At 61.8% G+C, this 13296-nt stretch overlaps 1 protein-coding gene across 1 annotated transcript in view; it reads right to left on the reverse strand.

Annotated features, from left to right (window-relative positions):
• The window catches only part of NTRK1 (neurotrophic receptor tyrosine kinase 1), a 29079-nt gene extending 16669 nt beyond the window's left edge, over positions 1 to 12410 (reverse strand). Inside the window, exons 1-3 of the mRNA XM_030542072.1 lie at positions 12226 to 12410; positions 2222 to 2296; positions 1751 to 1822 (exon numbers count right to left, since the gene is read on the reverse strand). Coding sequence (XP_030397932.1) covers positions 1751 to 1822; positions 2222 to 2296; positions 12226 to 12410 — 332 coding nt within the window. The remainder of the gene's footprint in view (positions 1 to 1750; positions 1823 to 2221; positions 2297 to 12225) is intronic.
• Positions 12411 to 13296: the final 886 nt, after the last annotated feature.

A 13296-nucleotide genomic window follows, 5' to 3' on the forward strand; every position in this document is an offset into this window, starting at 1 on the left:
TAACCACAGTGGCTGCGCTCCGCACAATTGCTATGGTGTTTATCCCCTTCAAGCGCAGGAGGGAAACTGAGGCCCAGAGACACTAAATGACCTTGGCCAAGGTCACCCAGGGAATTAGGGTGCGGACCTGCCTCATTCTCTCTGCCCTGATTGGCCTGGGTTGCCTTTGAGCCCAACTGCTCCAAATGATCACCTCTGGTGCCCCCCAGCTTTTTGGGGCAGGGCCTGCGGGAGCACCAGAGAGCCCCAGTCCTGGAGCAGAGCCCCATGGCGCAAGGTGCTGTACAGACACACAGTGAAGACAGGGCCCCTGATTCAAAGGGTTGATAAGAGACAAGAGAAGGTGGTGGGGAGAGACAGAGCACAAGGAAAGCAGCCGCCAAGGCCGGGCACCATGACAGGCTGTAAGCAGCGCCAGCTCACCAGCTGCCTAACTGCTGTGGCGCCTTTTGTGGCTTTCACACCAAAAAGCCGTTTGAAGAAGGTGTCTAACTCACTTAGGCACATTTGTAAATCCCCCCCAAGTTGCCCCTCTGCGTTCCTAAGCACCTAAATACCTTGGCCACCCCAGGCCCCTGTACTGGGCACAGTCATTTTCACTAGGGAGCAGAAAGCGCTGCCGTTCAGAACTGGGGGCACCGGAGAGGTGCATTATGGGAGCAAAGCATTGGCTGTCCCCCAAAGCAGGGCCTTGTGGGCGGAGGGGGTGAATCCAGGCCCCTCCATCAAGCGTTGGGGAGAGAATGTGTTCATTCTCCCCGCCAAGTTACCCCCCCTTGGGATCCAGGGGAGCCCCCCACACTGCGGCCGACACCCCCACTCTGCCCCAGGGTCGTGCTATTGATCCGAACCCTTCAATCCAAGGGGAGGATCACCCGGAGGGAGGGGAGAGGACGCCTTCGTGGGGAAGGTGGGAAGGGATGAGGGGGGTTGAGAAGTGATGCCAATCCCTGGAGAGCAAGCGAGAGAGACACCTGTCCCGGAAATGGGGGCCGGCAGGGGGTTTGCTGCATGCACATGAACAAGAGACAGGGACTCCTACCCCAATGCAGTCGCTTGGGGGCACAGCAGCTTCCCCGTGGGGTGGGCTGGGAAAAGGCCTCCCTCCTGCTCAGATCGATGATTTCTCACTCAGCAGCAAGGCCCTGCAGCCCATGTCACCCCCCTCTCCAGGGCTCCACTCCCCCCATCCATGCGCCCCAGCTGCCAGGCGATTGAGTTCGGCTGCTCACCTCGATTTCAGTCGGAGAGACAGCTGTGCCCGATCAATCCCCCTGGCCTCTAGGCAGGGGAAACAAAGCCACCCAGCAGGGGGAGGAGTTAGCCGGTGCCTGAAACTGATGGATGGATGGATAGATAGACAGACGTGTATCAGCTGGTGAAGCCAGGGGCTGGCTAACGCAGCATCCTGGCCCATTCAGGAGGGCCCAATCCAAGATTTAGGAGACCCAAGTTCTAGTCCCGCCACTAGCCTGCTGGGTGACCTTGGGCAAATCACATCCCCCCTTTGTGCCTCAGTTTCCCCTCTCACCTTTTGTCTGTTTTGACTGCAAGCACTTCAGTGTGGGGACTGTCTCTCACGATGAATATGTACAGCACCTGGCGCAGCAGGGACCCATCTCAATATGGCTACAGGTTGCCCATTGCCCTGAAAAGACGGGGTCCCCTTTCATTTGGGAAAAGGCTGGCCCCGCGGGGAAGCACTGGCATGGAACGACACGATAAGGGCCCTGCAGGGGGCGCTACTCACAAATGGGTCAGCTTGGGGTTGGCGCGGAAAGCATCGGTGGCGATGTACTGCAGCCCGGAGGCGGCGATGGTGCTGGAAGGGAAGTGCAAAGAGACATGGCGAATTTCCAGGTGCCGAGGGCCGATGCCACGGCAACCCTCACGCCCATGGAGTTACGCCATGGCTGAACTTGGCCCAGCTGCTTTTCTTCTGAGCCGCAGCCCAACTCCCCCACCCCTTCACAATGCCTTGTGTGAATGGCCCTCCACCCCCACCGGACATCCCCTGCCTGGTTCTCTGATTCCCCCAGACAGCCCAGCACAGATTAGAGCAGCCGTCAGGTTGCTCTAAGTGACACCAAAGTCTGGGAAGAGCAAAGGGGAGAGTTAAAGCTACCTGAAGTCCACATATCCCTGCCCCCCTTATACACCCCTCACATGCCCCCCCATTCCGCCCCCTACACCATGCACATGCAAGGTTGGGGCTACTCACAGGTTCTTCAGCTCCCGCAGGGACTTGGTGTCGGCCTGAGTCAAGCTCGTCACGTCCTTCTGGTTCTCAATGATGCTGCAGGAGAGACACAGCCCAGCGCGGGGCCCGTCAGTCCCACAGGGCCTTTCCCCTGCCCCGCAGAGCCAGGCTCTCTCCCCGCACCGGGTTGAGCATCAGCCGGCTCCAATCCTGCCCTGTCCTGAGCCTGTGCCAGTGCTGTGGCGTGGCGTTGGCAGAGAGCCCGAGGGAGGCAGCCAGGAAGAGATGCTATCGACAGAGCCGTGGCTGCACGGCGAAAGCCAACATCTCAGGGACTCCTGCGTCGAGCGGCCCCATCCCAGAGTCACGGCTGCCAAAAGCCACTGAGCCCTCTCCCCTGTCTAGTGGCCTACGCAGCCCCCCTGCTTTCATGGCAGCCCCGGGGCCTTGGGGCAGCGTTGCCTACTGGATAGTGCACACTACTGGGACTCAAAAGACTTCAGTTAGTTCCCAGCTCTTTTCCTGGGTGACCCTGGGCAAGTCATGTCCCTCTTCTGTGCCTCAGTTTCCCCACCTGTACAATGGTGATAATGACCCTGACTTCCTTTGCAAAGAACTAGGGATTGTCATTAAAGGGGCAAAATGAATGTATCTGGAGGCCGGGAAGGATCATTAGCCCAACTTTATAGATGGGGAAACTGAGCCACACCATGATTACAGGCCAGATAGACAGGTGCTCTCAGAGCCCATGATCAGGGCTTAATTTCCCAGGGCTCAGCTCCCCTTCAGGCCAGATTGTACGATATCCTGGAGTCAAGATCAGGGCCCTGCACTGGTAGATGCTGCTCAGACATGGTGAAATGCTTGGAGCCTCCCCAGCTGGGACGAGCACAGCAGGATTTTCAGGCTGTGCCCCGTGGACAATCAGCCCAAGGTCACACAGGGAGCAGTGTCAGAGCCAGGCCTGCAGCCCAGGTCTCCTGAGTCCAAACGCGGCTGGACGCACCAGCCAAGCCATGGCACGTGGCGGCAGGGCGGGAGCGGACACGTTTCCAATTAACCCCAAAGTGGCTCCCGTGGGACAGCCGGGGATGGGCACAGCTGGGCATCAGCCCCAGGCTGTGCAAGCAAGCCAGAGCCGGAGGCCCCTGGCTGACGCCAGATGCTACCTAAATTTCCCCAGCTCCTTTAGCCAACGCTGCGGTCCTGGCCCATAGAACACCCTGCTGCTCCAGCTGGGGCTCCCCCCACCCCGCCCCCTGGACTGCAGGGCTAATGACACCCCTCAATCCTGACCCCTGCAGCTCTGCCCAAGCCCCTCAACCCCCAGCTGCAGCCCCCCAGCTGCTCCAGCCCTGGACCCCTCCACTCAATCCCCTAAAGCAAATTCCAGGAGCCCTCTGGAGGCTGCTTTTATTACTGCACCTCCTTGACCTCCCCCCCCACCACTTCCCACTCGTGTTCAGGACCAAAGTGGCCTTTAATTTTGGGGGTGGCTGTTTCTGGGGAGCCCCGTGGGGCCTGACCCACAGAGGGGGCTCAGCTGCAGGGCCCGGCCCCCGTGGGAATCAGCTGGAGACAGTGGAGGGGTGGGGATGGCCCCCCCACGGCAATTTCTAGGGGTGTCAGGGGAGGAAAGAGAGTTGATTCACAGGGGGAAGGAGATGAGTTTCCAAGGTATTTTAGGGTCCCGATCCTGCCCCGGTTGAAATTAATGGCCAAGTGTCCGACTGGGCTCAGAGCACAGACTGCCCCCCCCATACAGAACCCACCATACCCCCTGCAGAGTCCATGGGGCATTTCACCAGCTCTGGCCCCAATCCCACAAGCTGCATCCTGCTTGCAGGTAGAGACCCCAGCACAAACCCCCATCACAGACCCATAGAATCTCAGGGTTGGAAGGGACCCCAGGAGGTATCTAGCCCAATCCCCTGCTCAAAGCAGGGTCAATTCCCATCAAAACCAGTCCCATACCCCTGGGCCAGCCTGCCAGATCCCCCATCTCCTGGCCGCGCCCCTCATGCGATCACGTCCCCGCCTCGCAGCGACCAGCCTAGGCAACGGTGGATCAGGCCAAGCACACCTGGTCGGATCGGGGCCCCTTGCACCAGTGATGAAGGGGAAGGGGGGATGTCCAGAGAGTGACCGAGACGGGACAATGCGATGGATCCCTAGGGGCAGGGTCCCTTTAATCCCATCGGCCCCAGCCAGGATCTGAAGGATGGGTGTCAGGGCAGGGGATGGATGGTGAGACACGTCTCGCCTGCGGTGCTTTATGATCTTGGGCTAATTCGGGGTCAAACCCAGCCGTTCCCCCCATTCCCAAACAGAGCAGCCAGTGGCCTGCACAGCTCCCCCTTCAGCATTTCGAGGGGACAGACAACAGTGCCACGCACCTCGGGGTATCCACAAGCAGGGAGAGCACCCCTCCTTCCTCCTCTGTCTATGGGGCTCCTCTGCTGGAGGGGCCCCCCCCACTCCATGGTGTGTCACTTTCCCTAGTCTGGGGAATCCGATTGTGGCTGAGACCTGCCCCCCTAAGCCTCACTGCATGTGGGCACTGATCATTGAGCAGCCGGTAACAAGGTCAGGTTCGCTCAGAACCCCCTTCCCCCCGCAGCCGTAGCTGGGTCTTGGATCAGGGGCTCAAGTGTTACGCGGATGAAAAGAGAGGTTTGCTCTCCATAGCACCTATCACTGGCACTGAACCCCCATCAATCCCACCCCCCATGACCCATCAGCCCACATTCCAGCAATCCACTTCCCTGTACCGCACCCTGGGGGGCTGGAAGCCCAGCAACCAGCCAGCCGTGCAGCGCAGGCAAACAGCCACTGGCACGCTGCAGCAAATCCCAGCCAGCCAGCTGCACATCACACCTGCAGCGTGGGCTGGGCTTCCATCCCCAGCTCCAAAAGTCCATGCTTGAGCTGAAGGAGAATCCCCACCAGCTCTTAGCATTACAGAGACAATGACACACAGGGGAACAGTGCTGATTCTAGCCAGCAGGGGGCAGTGGCGTATGCACAGACAGGCAGACCCCAGCCAGCGCACCATCACATCAGCACGAGGGCTACAGAATATCCTGCTTGCCTGTCTGCACCCCATGCCAGCCCCCCATGAATCGAAGGAGCACGGACCAGCAATCGCCACTGCCACCAGAGGGGTAATGTCAGTCCCCGTCGCTCTGCCGGGACCCCTTCCCGTTGGCACAAGGGAGAACCAACAGGCCCTGCTCTCCTGTTCCCATCAAGCGGGCAGAGGCTGAACACATGTGCCTGTTAAGAGGGGCACCAGAGGAAGGGCAGTCTAGGGGATGGGCAGATTGGCCAGGGGGCAATGCTGTGTACTCCTCGTGAACCCCACCCCAGGGCACCAGGGCAGGCCCACAGGCTGACACATGGTGTTACTTTACACACGCTACATCCATGGAACGCAGGGAATGGCTGAGAGCGTCGGCTAGAGCCAGGCACAATGGGGCAGGGGCCAAGCTCTGCTGGTGCCCCTCGATCCTGACCCACAGCCCCTTGCTACCCCAGCCCTGGGCTCCTCCAACACACACTTACAAAGCTCAAATTGCAGGTAGAGCAGGAAACGGGCTTGACCTACTTTTGTGCGCCACGTATTCTGGGCCCTGCCAAGCCTCTGGGGTCACTCGGAGCAACCTCTAGGCTACTCTAACTCTCACTCTGCTCCTCATGGCCCCTGGGGGGCAGAGAATACCCACAATGCAGTATGCTGCAGCCATGGTCCCGATCCTGGCAGGGGGGTGCAGGGCCCTTATACCAGGTTCACCCCAGCTGGGAGGCCCCTTGTGCACAGGGGGGATTCCCAGGGGACTGTTTTCCCCTTCTTTTAAGGGCCCTTTATGCTGCCAGAGCACCCTAGGGAGAACCAGGCCCCCATCCCCAGCTCCTGCCCCACCTCTGGGGTCCCAGCACCCAGCCACTCCAGCCCTAAATTCAGCCTCCTACAGCAGCGCAGTCCCTATGGCCAGGCTGCGGCAGGGTCGTTAGCGCGGGGCAATGGCCCTCCCCCGCCTTCCCCCCAGCAGCAGGATCTGAGAGCCGCTGGGCCTGATTCACAGCCCCAGCTCCCTTTGGCCATCAAGGGGCCTTATTTCATCATTATCACCCGCGTGCCTGCTGCTTGATGTCACCATCTCCACAGCGACCCGTGCAAAGCTCCCGGCATCTTTGCCCAGCCACAGAGCTACCAGACCTCGGCACTCAGCTGTTTCCCCACCGGGGCGGGCCAGAGGGTGCTGGCGTGGGGCTCAGCATGCCTGGGTCCTATTCCTGAGTGTTCCCCTCTCCGTGCCTCAGTTTCCCCAGCTGTTAAATAGGGGGGTCATGACACAACCTTTCGTGTGCTTTGAGATCGGTGGGTGGAAGCCACTGAAGGCTGTTCCCGGGGCTGGATTCTACTCCCCACGGGAGCTTTGCCTTCAAGAGCGACTCTAGTTACTGACTCGTGATTTCCATTTCCTGACCAACGCGTTTCCCCTGCACCCCGAGTCAGGGGGCGTCGCTGGGTGGGCTGAGCTCCCATGCTGGGCTCATTCCACTCTCCAGGGCCTGGTATAGCCAAGGGGGACGGAAAACTATTGACCACGAGAGCCTGGCACAGGGATCCAAGGGAGGGGAGAATTTCTCGTGTCTTACACATTGGGGAGATGAAGCAAGAGAAATAGTTTCAAACATTGTCAAAACCTCTGACGACTGCCCCCCTTTCAGGAGGCTGATCTGTCTGGCGGACCGCCAGGTTTCACCTCGCTTCAGAACGACTTGCTCGGGTCTGGCTACACTTGCAGCTGTACGGCGCTGGGAGTTAAACCCATCTTCGCACAGCTGAGCAGGGAAAGCGCTGCAGTCTGTCCACATTGACAGCTGCCGGTGCACTGGCGTGGCCACATCTGCAGCATCTGCAGCAGCATTGGGAGCGGTGCATTGTGGGCAGCTATCCCAGCATTCAAGTGGCTGCACCGTGCTTTTCAAAGGGGGGTGGGTGTGACAGGGAGTGTGTGGGGTGGGAGAGAGTGGGGTTTTGGAGCCCACACTGTGTCAGCACCCGGCCTTGCAAGTTCCAACCCCCCCACTCCACCCCTCTCCCACTCACTGAAAGCAAACAGCAGCTGTTTGTTTTTTTCTCACAGACCAGATAAGCAGTGGAAGGGACCCCCCCCCCCCTTCAAGCAAACACTTGCTGTGGGCCTTCCAAAGGGATCCCCCCGCCTGCCTCCACTCAGTCCCAGCAAACAGGAGCTGGGTTTGTTTTTTTGATAAGCAGCATCCGGAGCCCGGAGTTCACAACAAACCTTCCCTTAAAAGGATTATGGGGAGTTTCCGGAGGTCAGTCACTGCTTGCTACGGTTACTCCCCGTCTACACTGGCGCCCCAGCGCAGCAGCAGCAGCGCACTACTCTATTCCTCTCAGGGAGGTGGAGTACAAGCAGCGCTGCAGCTGCAGAGATACAGCGAGGCATGTGCCTTGCCAGTGTGGACGGGGAGGGAGTTACAGCGCTGTGGGCGGCTTTACTGCGCTGTAACTCGCAAGGGTAGCCGAGGCCAAAAACTCCAGAAGCGTCACAGCTCACTGTGACTGACAAATTGCTGACTTTCTTCTTTTCCCCGTGGAACTGCAAACTAAATCCATTGGAATATAAATATTGTGCTTACATTTCAGGGCATAGCACACAGAGCAGTCTAAACAAGTCATTGTATGAAATTTTAGTTGGTACTGACTTCGCAAGGGCTTTTTCTGTAGCCTGCCGCAAACTCGGCAAATATCTAGATGAATTGATGCACTCTGCATACCCCTGGGGTACATGTCCCCCCTGGTTGAGAACCTCTGGTGTAGACACAGCTTTGAAGATCCAGGCCTTTGAAACATGGGGTTTAGGCTCCTAAGTCACTTAGCTAAGGTGCCCCTTGCATCGCCGTAACAATTAGCGTTGGTTATTATGGGAGTTTGTTTCTGATTGATAAATGATTCATAAAAGGATCAAGGTTTATTCTGACCACCCAATGGTCAGAACTTAAATGCCACCCCCACCCCCCGCCCACAGCCCTTGCTAGCCCCACTCCCATATTGCACCCCACAGCTGATCGGCACTAAACCTTCACTCAGCTGGCGCCCAAGGTGCCCCATCGCTGGCACTGCCAGGAACTGCTGCCCACCGCAGCAGCAGGTGAATCTCTCCTCCGTGCAGTGCCCAGCACTCTGGCTTAGCTGCCAGCCCAGGGAGAGGCCACTTGATTTCCATGGGGGCTTCTTCCCAAGGGCTTAAATTGAAGCAGGTGCTGAAGTGCTCTGCAGGATGGGGGCCGGGGCCCTTCACCCTGTGCAGGAGCAGGGCTGGCGCCCAGGACAGGATCAGAGCCAAATGGGACCAGGGGTGCGCTGGGGGACGGGAGGGTCCACCACAAATGGGCTGGGAGCAGGAACAGCTGGGGGAGGCTCCCTGGCCTGCGCTGTGCCGGAGGTCAGACTGGCTGACCCGCATGGACCCTTCTAGGACAAGCCAGAACCGGGGTGGGGGGACGTTGGGGGGGGATTTGCAGGCAGGATTCCCCCCTGAAACCGATCCCCAGTGCAGGGCCCCAGGGGTGCGACACTGCGCGGCTTCAGCCAGGCTCTCTGTGAAGGGGAACACAAAGGAAATGCCCAGAGAGTCACCAGCTGCAAACTAGATGATCCACAAACCGGGTTTCTCAACCCCCCCATCACCACTACCACAGCCCCGGGGAGCGAGGCAGCTTTGCTCTGGCCCCCTAGGCACATGGCATTGCAGGCCCAACTGCTGACATATGCCCTCTGTGGCAGGATCGGACAAGGCGCAGGTAAATGTAGGGTCCGCGGCTCTCCTGGGGGCTGGAAGGGTCCGGCAGAGCACAGATAGGGGGACCAGAGTCCCAATTTTATAGGGATAGTCCTGATTTTTGGGTCTTTTTCTTATATAGGCTCCTATTACCCCCCACCCCGTCCCAATTTTTCACACTTGCTGTCTGGTCCTGCTAAGCGCAGAGCTCAGCTGGGGAGGGGAGGGATGCTAGAGCCGCCCGGGGGATATGGCTGCATTGGCCGAACGCCCATGGATGTGCACGAGCAGGGTGAAAAAAAGGGCCTGGCTCCCAGCTGGGTCTGAGAACTGGAAATGAACCAGCATGTTCTCCGTGCCGCACTGTGGAACAAGCTTGTGTCCCGGCTGCAGTGAGTTTGGTGGGTCCTCGTCCAACTCCCCACCCCAAAGCTGCACCCAATGCAGACGTTAACCCATTCACACCAGCAGCATGCCACCTCCAGCTAGGGTTAGCATCCTGCCCAATGTACAGACTGGGAAACTCAGGCAGGAGAAGGGCAGGACCTTCTGCAAGGCAGGCCCCACCTGGCTCTTTTGATGCCTAGTCATGGGCTTTAAGCACAAGGGAATTCCGCATCCCGCCTCGTCCCATGCTGCTCAGGACAAACTGAGAGCAGCCTCAGCAGAGCCACCATGTAGACAGAGCACCGGGGCTGCCTGCCAGGCCCGTGGCAAATGCCCAGCGGGGGAGGGTCTGGTCGCCCAGCTCCGTGCACCGGGCTGGTCAGTGCTAAGGGGGTTTGGGGCGAGTAACAGTTGGCCCCAAAGCCAGGAATCCCGCCCAGATACAGCAGCAGGAGCTGCCCTGATCCTCAGCAGGGCGCAGGGACAGACCCTGGCTAAGGATCTGGCCGTGCAACTCTCCTGGAGCGAGACCCATTTACACCCGATGGGGATCAGGCCTGGTGCCTCCTGTTCATGCAGGGCTGGGGGGGGGGCTCCCAGGAGCACAGCCCCCACCCTGCCATGGGGGGGGAAGCAGACACAGGGGAGGGAAGAGGATGACACAGTCAGTGCTACAGCATCAGCATGAGGTGGCAGGGGCATCTCACAGAGACCATCAGTGTCTGGAGGCCACAGGATCAGGCCCCCTCCTTCACAGGCAGGGACCAGAGGGGCGGGCAGGGGAGCGGCCCGAGATGACACAGTGAGGGAGGTTCAGAGCCGGGAACCAAACCCAGGAGTCCTGCTGCCCCATCGTCTACACTAACCACCAGCCCCCACTCCTTCCTCGCTCCAGGAATGGAGCCCAGGCCTCTCAACGCCCTCCTGTGACTAGACCCTGCTCCCCTCCCAGAGCCAGGAACAGGACCCAGGAGTCCTGGCTCCCAGCCCCTCTCCCCCATCCACTAGACCCTGCTCCCCTCCCAGAGCCAGACACAGGACCCAGGAGTCCTGGCTCCTAGCCCCTCCCGACCCCAACCTGCTAGACCCTGCTCCCCTCCCAGAGCCAGGCATAGGACCCAGGAGTCCTGGCTCCTAGCCCCTTCCAACCCCAACCCGCTAGACCCTGCTCCCCTCCCAGAGCCAGGCACAGGACCCAGGAGTCCTGGTACCCAGCCCCCTCAACCCTAACCCACTAGACCCTGCCTAGTACAGCCAACACGTTTCTCCCAGAGAGCAGCTTCTCCTTATGAGCCTCCCTGGAGGGAAATGGGGGTGGGGAGGGGTCTTGCGAGCCCCCAATAGGGTCGGAAGGAGCTGGGGGCAACCGATAAGGCCCAGGGGGTGTCATGGAGAAGGGGGACCACAGGGATGGGACAATCCCCACTGTAACAGCCAGACTAGCTGGGCAGAAACCAGCCCCACCCCATGCTCCAGGGGCAGATCTAAACTCGAGAACACCCTGCTCCCCACTTCGAAATACCAGTGGCCAGCGCTCACCCTGCCCCCCCCCAGCCCTCCACCCCATGCTCTGGTGTCGCTGGCTGCAAAGCACGGCCGGCCTGAGCCAGTGGCATTCCCACACCCGAGGGAGGATCAGGCCCATGGCCCTTGGCTCGGACCCCCCCAAAGCGAGCTGGGCAGGGAGAGCCCGATGCAAAGCCCACGCTGGGCTCCTGTCTCCCTGTAATGCCCCTGCAAGGAGCACCTGGGGCCAGGGCAGGACCCCTGCCCCCCAGCCTCTGCTTCTCCTTTCGATGGGGCAGCCTGTGTAGGGGGCATCGCCACACCCACAGAGCCAGCCAGGGCATTGTCCTACCCAGCCAGAGCTCTGCTGTCTCCCCCGCCCAGCCCCCTCTGGGCTGTGCCAGGCTGTGGGGCTGCCTGCCCCATGCCCCCACACAGGGGCTGTGCTAAATCCACCCCTGCACCCAGGGGGGGTGGGGGGCAGGGGGGCTGAGCCTGCAGGGCATGGGCGCAGCGAGGGGACCTGAGAAGGGGAGCGGTTCCCCGCCTGGTCCAAGTGGGTCAGGTCTCCCCTGCCTGCTCCCATCCTAGCCGGGGCAGGCACAGGTGGCACACAGGGTCTGTCGCCCATCCGTCCCCCCAGCACCCAGCCTGGAGCCGGGGCATGGGACAGGGCCATTCAAAACCCTGGGCACCTACTTATGGCCAGTGTGGGGGAGCCCTGGGGGTTGGATTGGGGGTCTCCACACTTTACATCTCAGAGCCTCTCCCACATAACACCCCCCATGTCCCCTCTCCAAAAACATCCCTGCTCCCCCCACCCCGATCTCCTGGGTCCCTCACCCTGATACTCCCTCCCCCCCCCCAATTCCCAATGGCTGCCCGCCCCACGGCCACCTGCCACGGTGCCCACCACGAGTTATGGCTCCCCCACCCCGGCCCCACCCCAGTCACTTGGGGGGGCGCTGGTATCTTCCACCCCCCTTTGCTCAATCACTGGGGGGCATGGCCTGCTCCTGCCCTTTCCCCACTGCGCTCATTGGGGGGCGCTGCCAGCTCCCGCCCCCCCCAGCCCCACTGCGCTCAATGGGGGGCGCTGCCAGCTCCAGCCCCCCCAGCCCCACTGCGCTCATTGGGGGGCGCTGCCAGCTCCAGCCCCCCCCCCAGCCCCACTGCGCTCAATGGGGGGCGCTGCCAGCTCCCGCCCCCAGCGCCACTGCGCTCAATGGGGGGCGCTGCCAGCTCCCGCCCCCCCCAGCCCCACTGCGCTCATTGGGGGGCGCTGCCAGCTCCCGCCCCCCCAGCCCCACTCACACTTCGGTGAAGTTCTCCGTCCCCACCAGCTGGCCCAGCCCGCGGAGGCGGTTGGGCTCCAGGCACTGGAGCGAGGTGGCCCCGTAACACCTGCACGGCCCGGGGCAGGGGGCGGCCCAGCCCGGGGCCAGGAGCAGCCAGGCCAGCAGCAGCCAGGCGGGGCAGCAGCCCGGGGCCGGGGGCATCCCGCGGGCACCAGGCATCGCGCTCCCCGCCGCGCCCGCCACCGGCTCGGAGCGTGTGCGCGGGGAGGCGCCCGGCTTAAAGGCAGAGGCAGGACCGGGCGGGGCGGGGCGGAGCCCGCGTCCCCCCAACACGCCCCCCAGCGCCGCCGGGCGGTGGAGGCTGCGGGCTGGGGCTGGGGCTGGCTCCGGCTCCGGCTCCGAGTCCAAACCCCCCGGGGCGCAGCGGGGATGGAGCAGAGGAGACGGGATCGGCCAGGAGCCAGCGTCAAACAGCCCGATCTGCAGCCCGGCCGGACAGCCAAGGGTGGGCTCGGCGGGGGCTGCGGGTCGGGAGTGAGGGGCACCGGCAGAGCTGGAGGGGGGGTCCCGGGGCAGGGCTGGGATAGCAGGGGGCTGCGGATCGGGAGTGAGGGGCACCGGCAGAGCTGGAGGGGAGGGTCCCTGGGCAGGGCTGGGATAGCAGGGGGCTGCGGGTCGGGAGTGAGGAGCATCACTGGGGGCGGAGGCAGGGCTGGGATAGCAGGGGGCTGCGGGTCGGGAGTGAGGGGCACCGGCAGAGCTGGAGGGTCGGGTCCCGGGGCAGGGCTGGGATAGCAGGGGGCTGCGGATCGGGAGTGAGGAGCATCATTGGGGGCGGAGGCAGGGCTGGGATAGCAGGGGGCTGCGGGTCGGGAGTGAGGGGCACCGGCAGAGCTGGGAAGGGGGGGATCCCCAGGGCAGGGGTGGAATAGCAGGGGGCTGCGGATCGGGAGTGAGGAGCATCATCTGGGGCAGGGGCAGGGCTGGGATAGCAGGGGGCTGCTGGTCGGGAGTGCGGAGCACCATCAGAGTTGGCGGGGGCAGGGCTGGGCTAGGAAGGGGCTGTGGGTGGGGAGTGATGGGCACT

Source organism: Gopherus evgoodei, chromosome 24 (assembly GCF_007399415.2).
Source record: "Gopherus evgoodei ecotype Sinaloan lineage chromosome 24, rGopEvg1_v1.p, whole genome shotgun sequence".
NCBI classification, from domain to species: Eukaryota; Metazoa; Chordata; order Testudines; family Testudinidae; genus Gopherus; species Gopherus evgoodei.